Source organism: Erythranthe guttata, chromosome 12, assembly GCF_056151865.1.
Source record: "Erythranthe guttata isolate IM_541 chromosome 12, IM_541, whole genome shotgun sequence".
NCBI classification, from domain to species: Eukaryota; Viridiplantae; Streptophyta; class Magnoliopsida; order Lamiales; family Phrymaceae; genus Erythranthe; species Erythranthe guttata.
The window spans coordinates 14,329,149-14,346,402 of NC_142544.1; the positions used below are offsets into that span (position 1 = coordinate 14,329,149).

At 44.0% G+C, this 17,254-nt stretch overlaps 1 protein-coding gene across 1 annotated transcript; it reads left to right on the plus strand.

The window, feature by feature from the left end:
- Positions 1–6,846: 6,846 nt before the first annotated feature.
- On the plus strand, positions 6,847–8,974 carry LOC148766545 (uncharacterized). The gene is made up of 4 exons (XM_088827337.1): positions 6,847–7,209; positions 7,291–7,572; positions 7,685–7,803; positions 8,269–8,974. The coding sequence occupies exons 1-4, from the start codon at positions 6,847–6,849 to the stop codon at positions 8,972–8,974; spliced, it is 1,470 nt and encodes a 489-aa protein (XP_088683463.1).
- The last annotated feature ends 8,280 nt before the right edge of the window (positions 8,975–17,254 follow it).

Below are 17,254 nucleotides of genomic sequence, written 5' to 3' on the forward strand. Positions count from 1 at the left end.
AGGGAACTAGTGTTCGAACCCCATTTCAAGGATAAATCCGGTTCGGACCCGGACCCAAGTGGACCCGCACCCGCCTCCCTGCGGATCGGTTTCGGGTCCTCCAGAACTCGGACCTTGACCCGGTGGGTCCGACCCGCCCCGGGGCCGGGTCTAGTCCCTCGGGACCAACAAAGGGTAGCGCAGGAATATCCACCTCTTGTCCATCGGCCTGATCTTAGGCCCTGACTAATATATAAACTCCGGCTTGTCAAAGGAGTCTTGATTTTTTTTTTTAAATTGTAATAATGTGTTGTATATTGTTGTATTTTAATGTTGTTATTAAAAATATGAACTAAATTCTATATTTTTTCATCAATTTAATTAAAATTTGTCCGTTCCGGCCGTGAGGTTACTACAGACCTAGAACGGTAGTGTCTGCAACAATATACCGCACCGTTCGGCGAACCATGATTATGACCATACATTGGCCCAAAACAAAATACACCAAAAAATTTAATGATAACATTTTCATTTTTTAGTGTAACCTTTATATTTAAAAGAAAAGTTTTGCCTGAAACCCTAATCTTATTTTTGTGAATATTTATAACCCTAGGGGCATTTATGTTGTTTTATTTTTGTCGTTTTTTTCTGCTATTTTTTTTGGGTTTTTCATCGATACGATCAAAAGTAAATTGAATAAGAAACTTGTACGAGTGTGAATAACTGAAAACACGATCTGCGTAACCAACTTCAACACACCATCTCCTTTCAACTTCTATTTGATTTATATTTAAGACATTTTACACATATTATTATTATCTTTTGCGTGTTCACACGTTTCAATCCTCTTTTGCTTCTCCCTATTTTACTCATATTCCGCCGCCTCACCTATTTCTTCTCTACCCTATATTTTCTTTTTTGTTTGTTGGAAAAGCATTCAATATTTTTTTTTCCTTAATTTTGTTTTTGCTTATGACATTCTTGGATCCAAGTCTTATGATTATTTGCTTTTTTGTTTTGGTTATTATTAACAGTATAATATTTTGGTATTGTTGTTGAAGCTGGTGCAATTTCAATACTTGTGTCTTTTGATGTCTCTCCATCGGCCATAGCCCATAGGTAACTGATATGCTTAATTGGCCCAGCCCAATGGGCCTACAAATTATTTACCTACTGGGCCACGAGTCCAATATCGAAGACCACTATCACCGAGGCCCAATCACCTTCAAGCAAGGTTTGGGCCCGACAATCTCAACTAAGCTATAAATACACATTTGAACTCATTCCATAAGGTACGTCCAATTAACTGAGCAATACTACAATACGTATTCTCTGGACTATTTCTATGATCAGCACGTCTGATTTGAGCGTCGGAGGGGTTTCCGCCGGATCAACCCCCGGCGTAGTTCACGTGTGTTCATTTCGCAGGTACCTCAGGATCATCAAGTTGTCAAGCTACTGATCTGCTTTGCTCTCCCATCTCGTTTTCTACACTACCCCAGGTGATCTAAGTAATTAGCATCATCATTTTGGCGCCGTCTATGGGAACGATGCAAACCAGATCACGTAGCCAACAAGATCCTCCTGAGGCGTCAGCTCAGAGAAAAAATAACACAGTTAATCAAGATCCTCCTGAGGCGTCAGCTCGGAGAAAAAATGACACAGCTAATCAAGATCCTCCTGAGGCGTCAGCTCGGAGAAAAAATAACACAGCTAATCAAGATCCTCCTGAGGCGTCAGCTCGGAGAGAAAATGACACAGCTAATCAAAATCCTTCTGAGGCGTCAGCTCGGAGAGAAAATGACACAGCTAATAACCTCCCAGTCCGTGGAGGATCTGGCATGCCACCTCCTCCACGTGCCGCGGAGCCACCTCCTCAACATGCCGCGGAGCCACTTCCTCCACGTGTCGCGGAGCCAGCTCCTCCACGTGTTGCAGATCCACCTCGCGAGGTTCAGGTGATCCCCCCTCGGGACCCACCACTCGCCGATCCACCACTCCCTGCTCCTCGAATGGTTCAAATAACCGAGGATGCGCTTCAACGCATGATAGCAGAAGCTTCAACTCGTGCTGCCAGAGGCCGTGTCCCAATATATTGCCACGATGGGAGCAAATGCTCCCAACGCGATACCAGCACCTGCTCCACATGTGGGGCCACCTATGGCACCACCGCCAAAATATTTCGCTCGCCAAGGGTTATCGACTCCCTGGGGGCTTACATATGCCCCCAAAATATTTCGCTCGCCAAGGGTTATCGATTCCCTGGGGGCCTACATCTGCCCCCAAAATATTTCGCTCGCCAAGGGTTATCGACTCCCTGGGGACTTACCTCTGCCCCCAAAATATCTCGCTCGCCAAGGGTTATCGACTCCTTGGAGATATACAGTGCCCCCAAAACATTTCGCTCGCCAAGGGTTATCGACTCCCTGGGAGCTTACATCTGCCCCCAAAATATTTCGTTCGCCAAGGGTTATCGACTCCCTGAGGTTTATAGTGCCCCCAAAATATTTTGCTCGCCATGGGTCATCGACTCTCTGGGGGCCTACTTCCGACCCCCTCGAACGGTTCAGATAACCGAAGAGGACCTTCAGCGTATGATCGCCGAAACTTCAACAATATCAGCTGCTACTGGCTCCTCTAACGGTTCAGATAACCGACAAGGACCTTCAGCATACGACAACGAAAGCTTCACCAACCACTTTTCCCGCCCGTTCCACCTCACCCCTTGACTTGGCTAGAACTCCTCACCTCAGCCAACCACAATTCGCCAAGTTTACACCACTTGCCAAATCACCATCCTATGAGGATTTTTCTAGCCTCAAACTACCGGTCCCTAAACCGGCTCACGATAATATTACTCAAATCCGAGCCCAAAACCCTAAAACGGACCACCTAAACCCCAATCTTGTGGCCCAAGCTGGTTTTATGTCCAATTCAAACACTAAAAATGATATTTCTATCCCTATTTCTCAATTGGACAATCATAATCCGAATTCCCAATTCCAAACCCAAAATCCCCAATTAAAAAACCCCAATCCCGAAATTGAAACCCTTAATCCCGAAATTAAAATCCCAAAATTCCAATTCCCAACCAAATCCTTTGCTGCTGCTGTACACGGTGATCTCGGACCTCCAATTGCTCCTTCTAAGGTTGATCGCCGTCGTCACTTGCTCCACCGAGAAGATATCGCTCCAATTGGGACAATTAAAGTGATAGATGGCAAGAATGTGCTCTATTTCTCGAAAGAGGATGTTGATAAGATGCTTGAGCCGTTAAAGTACACCTTGATTGGTAAGTTTTCTCATGGGATACCTCACTACAAAGTTATGGAGAAGTTTATTTACGATTTAAAGCCCCGCGGTTCCTTTGAGTTGCATAAATTGAATTATCGGCATGTGTTGATTCAATTCTCGGTATTAGATGATTATTCTTTGCTTTTGAGAAGATCGATATGCTATATTGATGGGCTGCCCATGCGTGTTTTTAAATATACTCCGGGCTTTAATTTGAAAAACGAAACTTCTATAGCGCCGGTCTGGGTTAATGTGCCGGGAGTTCCTCCTTACATGTACAACCGGGAAGCTATATTCTTCCTTGCTTCTTCTATTGGAAATCCACTTGAGTTTGATGATTTTACAGCCGATCGAAAGAAGCTATCTGTTGCTCGATTTTGTGTCGAAATTGATCTCTTGAAACCGAGGGTTGAAGAAATTCCGGTGATGACTGGCTATGATGATATTGAGATGATTTCCTTGCCGGTAAACTACGAGAACGTCCCAAAATTCTGCACGTTTTGTTCTCACCAGGGTCACTCGATTGAAAATTGTTATATGAATGGAAATGCTAAAAAACCGGATTTTCCACCACCGCCACAACGGATTCCCAAACCCACAGCCCCACCAAAGGAAAAACAAGTTTGGCGACGAGTTGAAAAGAGGAAAAATGTTGTTGTTGAAAACATGGATATTCCTAAAACATCGGGGACAAAATCAACTGAAAATCCTAGTTTTTCTCAAGCTATTGTGCGGACTACTGCCGATAATATTAGTGAAGGAGATTTTGAGCATTACAACCCCTTTGAATTGTTGGAGAGTGGGGTTCAAGAGAATATAGAGGCTGCTCATATTCAACCGGATGTTGCCTCCAAACATGTTCCAAAATCTTCGAAAAAGGGCCGAAAAAATACTTCTAACACCAAACAACCGATGAGTCCAGACCCTATAGATACTATTGCCGATGATCAAGCAGCTGATTTGGATGATATTGAGGCCTTATCCATGTCCAAAAAAAATCAGCATGTGTCTCCCTCCAAAAAGAACAGAAATCAAGCTTCTAGCTCCCGAACCGCAAAAGGGGCAGCCCTCTCAACCCCCTCTCTATCACCTTCAGCCACTTCGGTGGCCAAGGATGTTCCCCTTAATCATGGGGTACACGGACGAGAGGGGTCAGGACTTTCGGCGGGTACGGATCCGATTACACCTACGTCGGCTGCCTTATTTTGCGAACACTATGTGACCAAGGTCCGGCCCACGGCCGAGCAAAATTTGGCCGGCACGCCTCCTTTCAATCACCTTGCCATGATCCCTTATGAGCACGTGAGCCCAGCCACGAGCATACGCCCAGCTGATCACGCTACTCCGGGCTCTATCACTGATGAACCTTCGGCCTCGTGGCGATCGAGCCTAATTGATGTTGAGCGTTGGCGTTTGCAGAATGCCGAACGTTGGCATGCGGAGGAGGCCCACCTTATTGGTAACTCATTCTTTGTCACATCTCGGAAATCTTCAAATGGGTCGCATTCCCCCTCTTCTTGATGTCGGGTAAATTTTTGGTGTGGAATGCAAGGGGGGTAAAAAATAAGGCGACCCAATCCCACTTGCGCTTTATTTGTCGCCAACATAGAGTTAATTTATTGGTTATTTCTGAACCTATGACTGAGTTTGTGCATGATTACTATTGCCGTCGTTTGGGTTTCGTTGCTGGTTTGTCTAATTGTGCGGGGAAGATCTGGATTTTTTGGGATCACAATTTTCGAGTGGAGTTGCTTAGGGATGAGGTACAATTATTACATGTTAGATGCATATCTGGTTTATTTGGTGCTCCTTTTGTATTTACTGCGGTCTATGCTAGATGCTCTCGTTCCGAGCGCCGTGTTTTGTGGAATTCGTTCCGCGACATTTTTGAGACGATTGGTGACACTCCTTGGATTTCTGGGGGCGACTTCAACTCAATCTTGCTTGAGTCAGAACGGAATAGATCGGTTTCGGATAGGAGACTAGATATAGCTGAGTTTGGTGCTATGGTTTCGGATTGTGAACTTTCGGATGCCGGGTTCTCTGGGGCTAGTTCTTGCTATACTTGGGAGAGCCCTTCAGGTCTTTTGGAGCGTTTGGACAGGATTCTATATAACTCTGCTTGGCTAGATTTACTGCCTATTACGCAGGTTACCCACCTCTCACGGACCTGGTCGGATCATGCTCCTCTTTTGGTTTCATCGGCTGCTTCTTCGTCTAGGCCTCTTGCTTCATTCCGGTTTCAGCATATGTGGATCCGCCACGCAACGTTTCGTCAGATTGTGGAACAGGTTTGGGATTTTCCGTGTGCTCAGACGGGGATGCATCGATTACATACGAAGTTGAGACGATTGAAACAGAAGCTTCAGTGGTGGAATTGGAATGTTTTCGGGGACGTGTTCAAGAATAAAGAGAGGGCCGAGGCAGCTGTTCTAGAGGCCGAGCACATATATGACTTGGATCGATCCCCCGAGAATCGTGCAAATTTGAAAAAGGCCACTGCTGAACTTACTCTCATGCTCAATATTGAGGAGGACTTTTGGAAGCAGAAGGCAGCTTGTAGATGGGCGACTGATGGAGAGAGAAACTCTAAGTTTTTCCACTCATTAGTCAAGAAAAAACGATGTGTCAATCGAATCCACTCTATCTCTCATGGTGATTCGGTTCTCACATCAGCTCAGGAGATCAAGGATTCGGGCGTTGATTTCTTTAGCAAGCTTCTTACCGATGATATGCCTAGTTTGCTTCCGGTTGATGAGTCCCTATTTTCTGCTCCTCAAAGGGACTTTTCTTCAGTCTCCACCCGTCCGTCGGTTGAGGAGATCAAAGATGCGGTGTTTGGGATTTGTCGAGATAGTGCTTCGGGTCCTGATGGGTATTCTTCGCTATTTTATCAGCATTGTTGGGACTTGATTCAGTGTGATGTTTGTGAAGCGGTTTGGGATTTTTTCGAGGGTGGATCTATGCCTGCGAGCTTCACCGCTACCACCTTGGTTCTTATTCCAAAGGTGGACTTTCCGACGGCTTGGACAGATTTCCGCCCGATTAGCTTGTGCAACGTGACCAATAAAATTATCACCAAGGTACTTACGAACAGACTGGCACCTCATTTGCCCCACATTATTTCTCCTTCTCAGAGTGGGTTTGTTCAGGGTCGTCTCATTAGTGATAATATTTTATTAGCACAAGAGATGGTCCACTCGATATCAGTTCGTTGTCGAAATCCGAATCTTATATTGAAGCTGGATATGGCAAAGGCTTATGATAGGCTTCAGTGGCGGTTCTTATTTCGTGTACTCGAGCTGATTGGTTTCTCGGCGAATTTGGTTGATATTATTCGGCGATGTGTTTCCTCGTGCGAGTTCTGTTTACTAATCAACGGGGAGCTGACGGGGTATTTCACTTCGTCTCGTGGTCTAAGGCAGGGAGATCCGCTCTCGCCGACTCTTTTTGTACTTGCGGCTGAGTATTTTTCGAGAGGGTCTCGATGCACTATACAGCCGTTGCCCAAGCATGTTTTATTCTACAAGGGGAGGCATCCCTATATTCAATTTGGCCTATGCGGATGATGTGATGATATTTACCTCGTGCCATAATTTTGGCCTGAAGAAGCTGCGGGATTTTCTCGATCATTACTGTCGGACTTCGGGTCAGTTGATTAGTGTGCACAAGAGCACTTTCACAGTTGATAGGGCATGTTCTGATGGTCATCTTCGCACTATTTCTCGGATTCTCAGTTATCCGAGAAAGGATCTTCCTATCATTTATCTTGGAACTCCACTATACAAAGGGAGGGACCGGGGCAGTTTGTTTCACACTTTGCTTGATCGCATGCAAGCCAGGATTTCGGGTTGGGCTCGGACCGCTTTGGCTTTCGGGGGCCGTCTTGCCTTGATCCGGAGTACGCTTTCGACTATGGCTTTGCATCTTGTTCAGGTTATTCAACCTCCGCAGTACATTATTCAGCAGATTGAGCAGTGCATGGCCTGATTTCTCTGGGGATCTTATGGTAATCAGCGCCGGCCTCATTGGGTTGCTTGGGAGACGATTTGTCGGCCAGTTAGTGAGGGTGGCTTGGGGTTGAGGCGTTTGACGGATGTGATTGACGCCTTCACTTACAAGCTCTGGTTCCGATTCCGTGCTCAGGATTCTCTTTGGCCCGTTTTCTCCGAAACAAGTATTGTCGGAATCGGTTCCCAGGTTCATCCGCTGTGTCTTCACTCTATAGCACGGTGTGGAAGCGCATGTGCCGTGTCCAAGAGCGTGTTCAAGCTCAAATATTTTGGCGGATTGGTCCAGGTCATGTTTATTTCTGGCACGACCACTGGTTTGGCGATGGTCCCCTTTCGGGCATTATTGATGGTGGTCGGCTAACATCAGTTTGTGTGGAGTATTATTTGGTAACGGTCAGTGGGATCGAAACAAGCTAGCTGAGGATATTCATTTTGAGTGGATCGATAGGATTTGCTCGGTCCCAATCTCTGGTGCTTCGGGTGATTTGCCCATTTGGAGAGCTTCTTCGGATGGCAAGTTTTCCTTGACCTCGGCTTGGGCCTTGATACGACAGCAGCATACCCCTACCCCTCTTCTTCGTATATTTTGGGGTTCTTGTCTTACTCCTACAATTTCTATCTTTCTTTGGCGTCTCCTTCTTCAGCGTCTTCCAGTGGATACCAAACTTTAGTCTCGAGGCACCTCTCTTGCCTCGAGGTGCTATTGTTGTCTAGATCCATCTATTCCTGTGTCGAGTCTTGTATCTCAGTCTGTCGAGTCTCCTTCTATTGAGTCGATTGATCATATCTTCGTGGAGAGCCCGACGGCTAAGAGGGTATGACATCATTTTTTCTATCTTTTTGGTTATACACCTGCACACACTACGCACATATCCCAGATTTTACTTTATTGGCAGCACTTCACTTCGCACACACTCACACACCACACACACATCACGACCATTGTGCCTTGCTTGATCTTGTGGTACTTATGGATTGCAAGAAATGACAGCAAGCACAAGGATATCACGGTTCGCGCTTCTTCCATCATTTACAAGGTCATCCAGCACATCAGGATTCTTCACCAAACCAACTTACTTTCGGCGGACAGCTGGACTGGCATTCCCCACGTGGCTGAGTCTCTTGGCCTATATTACCGAGTCAGAACACCAACTCTCACACCTCATCGAGTTGTTTGGCTTCCACCGGATCCGGGTTGGGTGAAGCTAAACACAGACGGAGCCCGTAGAGCATCCACCCAGATTGCAGCTATTGGCGGGATTATCAGAGGTTCGGACGCTGAGGCCATACTTGCATTTCACGAGAGGATCTCTGCCCCGAGCAGTATTGCAGCCGAGCTTGCTGCCCTTGCCTCGGGGCTGCGATTTGTTATTCAGAGGCAATTCACTAGAGTTTGGATCGAGCTTGACGCAGAAGTCGCTGTTCGACTTCTTTCGCACACGGACCAAGGTCATTGGAGTCTTCAGAGTTTTCTCACGGCGATCCGGAACTCTCTTTCTACTTTGGAGTACAAGATTACACATATCTACCGGGAGGGCAATACAGTAGCTGATGCATTAGCTAACTTGGGGTGTCAGACCGAGTTGGCTCGTACCTTCACAACAGCGGAGCTTCCCCGACCTATTCAGCAGATGATTCGGATGGACCAGCTTGGATATACATCCTTTCGACGACAGTCTCGCACATAGGTGCCATGCATTCCACGTTTTTATATTATTGGCAATTTAGGAATTTTCGTGAACTTTACATGTTAGGAAGGGTTGGGGTTATTATGGATTGTTTGGGTCTATCAAGACTAGACTGTTTGCCGAATGGTGCCACACATTTCGCAGCCGTTATACCAGTTTTGCCCATTTTTGGCGAAAGTGTAAGTGGCCTCGGCTGTTGTGGTGAGGCGAACGGTCTACCTTGGTCTTCCACGACCTTCTATGATCATTCCCTACCCGTCCATTTTATTATTTGGGCCACCTGTTTTGCCCGTATTCTTAACGTTTTGTTAGTTAGCTATTGTCTTTTGCTTGTCAATTGCTATTATTAGCCATATGTTGGGCAGTAGCAATTTGAGCGAAACTCATTATGTACTTCTTAAATATTTTTTATAAACAGGTAGGGGGTCAAGCCTAACCCCCCACCCTCATCGGGTGTCGTTTTCTTAAAAAAAAAAAAAAAGCTTCAACTGTGTTGTCACTGAAGCAACGACACAACCGTGTGCATTCACCTCAGACCATAGGTCTCGAGCGCCTCATCCTACAGTGGGTGGTTAACCCATCCCAAGGTTGGGCAACACCCTTACCTTTCAACCCCAAGTGGGTTCACATCGCATCGCAAGAGACGAGTATAATCTTCCTACTCAAAAAATAGAACATCCCAAGGGGTGAACATCAACCACCAAAATAAAAAAAAAAAAGGGGTAAAATCGCGCACGCGAAACCCAATAAAAGAGAAGAAGATGAAAAAATAGAAGAAAAAATAGAAGAAAAAAAGAAGAAGATGAAAAAACAGAAGAAGAAAAAAGAAGAAGATGAAAAAATAGAAGAAAAAAAGAAGAAGAAGAAAGAAGATGAAAAAAGAGAAGAAAAAAGAAGAAAAAAAAAAGATGAAAAAATACAAGAACAAGAAGAAGAAAAAAGAGAGTAAAAGAAGAAGAATTAAAAGAAAAGAAAAAAAGAAGAAGAATTAGAAGAAGAAGAAAGAAAGAAGATGAAGAACACAGAAACAAGAAAAACAAGAAGAAGAAAAAAGAAGAAAAGAAAAAGGAAGAAAAGAAAAAAGAAGAAGAATTAGAAGAAAAGAAAGAAAGAAGAAAGAAGCCAAAAAAAAAAAAAAAAAAAGGGCAAGAGGCGCGCATGCACAGCACGCGCGCGTCAGCAGGAAAGAAAAAAAAAAAGACAAGAGGCGCGCGTGGCGCACACGCGCTGACGCGCACGGGCGTCAGCAGTAAAAATAAACAAAAAAATTATTATTGGAGCGCGCGCGCTTTCCAAGGCACCCTTGGACTGCGCGCTCCCATCAAATCGCGCGCAACTTTGCCTACTCTCTACCAAATTGCGCGTAGATTTTGACTCGCTTCACCAAATCGCACGAAAATTTCAACGCGCTTCACCAAATTGCGCGAGCTCTCCAGCGCGCTTTACCAAATCGCGTACGCTCTCTCCCGGATAAATAAAAAATATTATTTCTCCACACCACGCCAATAATTAATGGTACACCACAACACCGATCTACTCTCGACACGATCTGGTATCCTTTTCGACTTGGCTCCCCCAACGTCTCGAGAGTGGGGGGCTTGCGAGACAACTCCCACGAGGAGCAAACTCGCACGGTCATATAACCCGCAGCGAGACAACTCCCACGAGGAGCAACCTCCCTCGGGTCTACGAAACCATAGTGAGATAACTCCCACGAGGAGACCACTCGCTCCGTCCTATAACCCGTTGCGAGGTAACTCCCACGAGGAGCCAACTCCCTCGAGTCTCATAACCACAACGAGATAACTCCCACGAGGAGACCACTCGCTCCGTCCTACAACCCGCAGCGAGACAACTCCCACGAGGAGCAAACTCCCTCGGGTCTACGAAACCATAGCAAGATAACTCCCACGAGGAGACCACTCGCTCCGTCCTACAACCCGCAGCGAGACAACTCCCACGAGGAGCAAACTCCCTCGGGTCTACGAAACCATAGCGAGATAACTCCCACAAAGAGACCACTCGCTCCGTCCTACAACCCGCAGCGAGACAACTCCCACGAGGAGCCAACTCCCTCGGGTCTACGAAACCATAGCGAGATAACTACCACGAGGAGACCACTCGCTCCGTCCTATAACCCGTTGCGAGGTAACTCCCACGAGGAGCCAACGCCCTCGAGTCTCATAACCACAACGAGATAACTCTCACGAGGAGCCAACTCGCTCGGTACCACAACCCGCACCGAGACAAATCCCGCGATGAGCTAACTCGCTTGGTACCACAACCCGCAGCGAGGCAACTCCCACGAGGAGACAACTCGCTCGGCACTACGAGCCTAGTGCAAGGCAACTCCCACGAGGAACTACCTCGCTTGGTAATAAGACTCGATGCGAGACAACTCCAACAAGGAGACAACTCTCACAGAGCGACCTGAATCCGCATGCTCCCCAATCGCGCGTCCAATGCTCCTACAACTTCGCTGCGAGATAACTCCCATTAGGAGAAAACTCGCCCGAAATTCACTATATAATCGCAAGCTCAAGTTAGCACGATTACAACCCTAGAAACACTTAGAGATATTATGAGAATCTATATAGCCTGGCCAGCTTGATTACTCAAATTTATCTACTTGTTTTCGATGGGTCCTTCATTAAAACGTGGCCACGGTCCAAACATACTTACGACCCACGAGGTCTAACAAGGGGCACGATCCCCATAAAAAAAAAATATCTTGAGAGCCTGATCCCCTCCTCAAGTACATCACGCACAAGGCTATATGTAAACACATACAAGCAACGAGTCAAAACATTGACAATGTCGATAAATAACAATTCCCACGAGGAGAACGCTAGCTCCGTGCTACTTCATTATCGCGAGACAACTCCCACGAGGAGATAACTCGATCAATTCTATTACCCCAGAGACAACTCCCACGAGGAGATTACTTGATCCGTGCTACTACATTATCGTGAGACAACTCCCACGAGGAGATAACTCGATCAACACTATTACCCCGCGACGAGACAACTCCCACGAGGAGATAATTCGCTACTACATCGTCGCGGGACAAAACCGACGACTCAATTAACTTACATCGCGACAACTTGGTCGCGCTATGCACCAATGCGCATTCACGCACCTCCGACACACGCTCTAACGCGTTATCGCACACCATCTACTACTACAATTTTTTTTCTCGACACGATATGTCACCCATTTCAACATGGCCCCCACATCGACTCGAGAGTGGGGGGCTTAATGATATGCCTAATTGGCCCAGCCCAATGGGCCTACAAATTATTTACCTACTTGGCCACGAGCCCAATATCGAAGACCACTATCACCGAGGCCCAATCATCTTCAAGCAAGGTTTGGGCACGACAATCTCAACTAAGCTATAAATACACATTTGAACTCATTCCATAAGGTACGTCCAATTAACTGAGCAATACTACAATACGTATTCTCTGGACTATTTCTATGATCAGCACGTCTGACTTGAGCGTCGGAGGGGTTTCCGCCGGATCAACCCCCGGCTTAGTTCATGTGTTCTATGATCGCAGGTACCTCAGGATCATCAAGTTGTCAAGCTACTGATCTGCTTTGCTCTCCCAGTTCATTTTCTACACTACCCCAGGTGATCTAAGTAATTAGCATCATCATTTTGGCGCCGTCTGTGGGAATGATACAAACCAGATCACGTAGCCAACAAGATCCTTCTGAGGCGTCTGCTAGGAGAGAAAATGACACAGCTAACGACCTCCCACCTCGTGGAGACTCTGGCTTGCCACCTCCTCCACGTCCCATGGATCCGCCTCGCGAGGTTCAGGTGATCCCCCCTCGGGACCCACCACTCGCCGATCCACCACTCCCTGCTCCTCGAATGGTTCAAATAACCGAGGATGCGCTTCAACGCATGATAGCAGAAGCTTCAACTCGCACTGCCACAAAGGCCGTGACCCAATATATCGCCACAATGGGAGCAAATGCTCCCAACGCGATACCATCACCTGCTCCACATGTGGAGCCACCTATGGCACCCCCGCCATCGACTCCCTGGGGGCTTACATCTGCCCCCAAAATATTTCGCTCACCAAAGGTTATCGACTCCCTCGGGGCTTACATCTGCCCCCAAAATATTTCGCTCGCCAAGGGTTATCGACTCCCTGGGGGCTTACATCTGCCCCCAAAATATCTCGCTCGTCAAGGGTTATTGACTCCCTGGGGGTATACAGTGCCCCCAAAACATTTCGCTCGCCAAGGGTTATCGACTCCCTGGGGGGCTTACATCTGCCCCCAAAATATTTCGTTCGCCAAGCGTTATCGACTCCTTGGGGGTTTACAGTGTCCCCAAAATATTTTGCTCGCCATGGGTCATCGACTCTCTGGGGGCCTACTTCCGCCCCCCCTCGAACGGTTCAGATAACCGAAGAGGAAGTTCAGCGTATGATCGCCGAAACTTCAACAATATCAACTTCTACTTGCTCCGCTAACGGTTCAGATAACCGACAAGGACATTCAGCATACGACCGCGAAAGCTTCAACTCGTGTTGTCACTGAAGCAACGACACAACCGTGTGCATTCACCTCAGACCATAGGTCTCGAGCGCCTCATCCTACAGTGGGTGGTTAACCCATCCCAAGGTTGGGCATCACCCTTACTTTTTGCTTATGACATTCTTGGATCAAAGTCTTATGATTATTTGCTTTTTAGTTTTGGTTATTATTAAGAGTATAATATTTTGGTATTGTTGTTGAAGGTGCAATTTCAATACTTGTGTCTTTTGATGTCTCTCCATCGGCCATAGCCCATAGGTAACTAACTTTTTTTAGTTTGGCTCTGCATTTCTTGATTTTCTGCTGCAACCATTTTAGTTTTTTCGAATCTTTTGATATGGTTTTGAAGCTCGCGATGTAATTAATCCAGGCTATAACTTATCAAATAAACCGAGCCTTCAAAAATTCAGCAACTGAATCTCGATCACGACGGCATTAAACAATATTTCACAAAAAATAAAAGTCAAAGAATTGGGGGAATCCCTTTTACGCAACACAGACCAACGGAACGGTAGTTTTGTAGTTTCATCAGTTTGGTTTCCTTTCTATCCGACTTATAAGTTTTTTGTTTTTGTTTCACTCACGTTTGTTTTCGGTTCTCATTAACGTTCTTAAATCTTCTTCTTCTTCTTCTTCTTCGTCTTCTTAATTAAGCGATGTTCTCCATATTTTCTTCCTATCACGATGCATCCCTACAAGACCTAAACTAGGTTTGTATCTTACTCTTTTTCTCATAATTTATTGTTTGTTAAAATTTAATCTTTTACTAATTTAATACATCAATATGTTTGTACTAATTTTATAGATAGACATTGTGCTATACATCATTCTTCTGGAATCCGTCAACGAAAAAATTGAAACATGTTTTGAATTTCAAATATGACACCAAAAAGTTTGTAGCATACGGTTGGTTATAATGCAAAACGAATTTCTGCTTACAATCTTTTATTTCTTCTTTTTCATCATCCGAGTATTGTTCGGCACAACCGATTATTTATTTTGTTTTATTTTCACAGAAACGTCAAAGAGAAGAGACGTCGCAATCCACCAAAAGATTTGTACGTAGTTCGAGTTAATCTGGCACAAGTTTTACTTTTTTCGCGTATTCCTATAATTTCTAAATATTATTTAGTTCAACTAAACCTGAATCGAAAATAATGTAAAAGTTGTATTGGAAATTTATATATGGAAATTTATATTTCAAAGAAAAATTCGATCAGCGTTTAATTATTTTCTGATATATATATATATATATATATATATATATATATATATATATATATATATATATATATATATATATATATATATATATATATATATATATATATATATATATATATATTATTGTTTGTTTTTTCAAGAGGGTTCCTTTTATTTACGTTGTTTTTTTCTTCTTTAAGATGGTTCACTAATTATCCGGGGCTTGAACATACAAAAGCAGTTGGAGTTCGTTTTCATCTGCGTGTTCTGTTGGAAAAATTGTTTACTATTTTCTTTGAGGCTAAGAATGTTCCTTCCAACATCAATTGCTCGAACAACATTGAATTATTTCCCCTTGATTTCTCGAGAGCGTTCCTTTTATTTATTTATGTTTCTATTTTATTTCTCAACATAGTAAATTTGCTTTGATGACTGACTACAGGTTTTCCCATTTCTAATTTTCCGAAGCTTGACGATAGAACAGCTATATGAGGACAACCATTTTTTTTCCGGATTTGTGGAATATCGATTGTCCATGTTGTGCCTCTTCAATCTGTTTAATTTTGCTGTTGATGTTAGAATAATATAATATAAATTCATTTTGATTTAGTTAAGCCTTAATTAGGTGATTTGATTAGATTCAATCAAGTCTTAATTAGTGATTTGATTAGTGATTTGATTAGATTCAATCAAGTCTTAATTAGTGATTTGATTAGGGATTTGATTAGGTGTAATTAGTTTCTTCCTTTATTATTTCTCTCTTGTGTGTATATAAATGTACAAGCTCTCATTGATGAAATACAAGACACAATTCATCTTTTTCATTATGTGTTTCATCTTTTCTACATGGTATCAGTGAATCTTTGATTTTTTTCTCCTCATTCTTCAAAATGTCTACCGACGATCTTCTTCCTACAAAGTCGTCTTCATCATCACCCACACCCATCATAACCGATTTATACACAATCCATCATTCCGATAGTCCTTCTACTATCCTTGTCACACCTTTGTTGACAGGAGATAATTACGGATCATGGAGTCGTGCAGTCACAATGGCACTTCGTGCCAAAAATAAGCTTGGTTTCGTTGATGGGTCACTCCCAATTCCGACAGAGAAATCTGACATTTCTAATTGGGAACGTTGTAACGATTTGGTAGGAAGTTGGATCCTTAATTCTGTTTCACCTGAGATCCGTCCAAGTATCTTGTATGCTGAAACTGCAGCACAAATTTGGACCGATCTCAAGGATCGTTTTTCTCAATCAAATGCTCCAAAAATCTATCAATTGAAACAATCAATTTCTTCTCTCAAACAAGAAAGCATGTCTGTTTCATTGTATTTTACGCAACTCAAATCTCTATGGGATGAACTCGGTTCCATTATCCATATCACTCCTTGCATTTGTGGTAATGCTAAAAGCATTATTGACCAACAAAATCAAGATCGATCCATGGAATTTCTTCAAGGACTACATGATCGTTTTTCCGCTATTCGCAGCCAAATTCTCTTGATGGAACCATTTCCTTCCATTCAACGTATCTATAATTTGGTTCGTCAAGAAGAAAAGCAACAAGAGATCAATATTCTCACAACTCCTACTGTTGATGCCGCTGCACTTCAAGCATCTAAACCTCCATTTCGTCCGTCGGGAAAACGTCAACGTCCATTTTGCGACCATTGCAACAAACATGGTCATACTCTTGCTACATGCTATCAACTTCATGGCTTTCCCGACAAACATGTGAAGAAATCCGTGCCACCACCATCCAACTCCACTCTTATGGCTAGTTCACTCACGCACGAACAATACAACAAGCTTCTCACACTTCTTGCCAAAGAAGAAACTAGTGGACCCTCAGTGCACTTAGCAGGTAAAAATCACACATTTTCGTCATTTTGTTGGATTATTGACTCCGGTGCTTCTAATCATATATGTACATCTCTCTCATTTTTTTCTTCATATTCTCCTATTCGTAAAAACATATATGTTCAATTGCCTGATGGCTCTCACGCGCCTGTGACTCACATAGGCACAGTCAAATGTTTTGGTACTTTCATTCTCACGAATGTTTTTTACATTCCATCTTTTAAGTTCAATTTGTTATCCATTTCACAATTTACGAAATCCACAAATTGTGATATAATTTTTTCTTCGTCTGGATGTGTATTTCAGGACCAATCAACGAAGAAGACGATTGGTCGGGGTAATCCTCACAATGGCCTTTTCTATCTAGATTGCAATTTGGTTTCTAATTCTGCTATTTCTATTACGCAATGTAATAAATTTGATCTATGGCATTCTCGCCTTGGTCATCCATCTAGGCCTCGTTTTGATTTTATTGTTAAGAATTCTCAAAATATTATTCCAAATAAGGATTTTGTTTGCGATGTTTGTCCACGTGCTAAACAGGCACGTCTTTCATTTCCTCAACGTACATCTTGTTCTTCTCATTGTTTTGAATTGATTCATGTTGATATTTGGGGTCCTTTCTCTATACCCTCACAAAATGGATCACGAT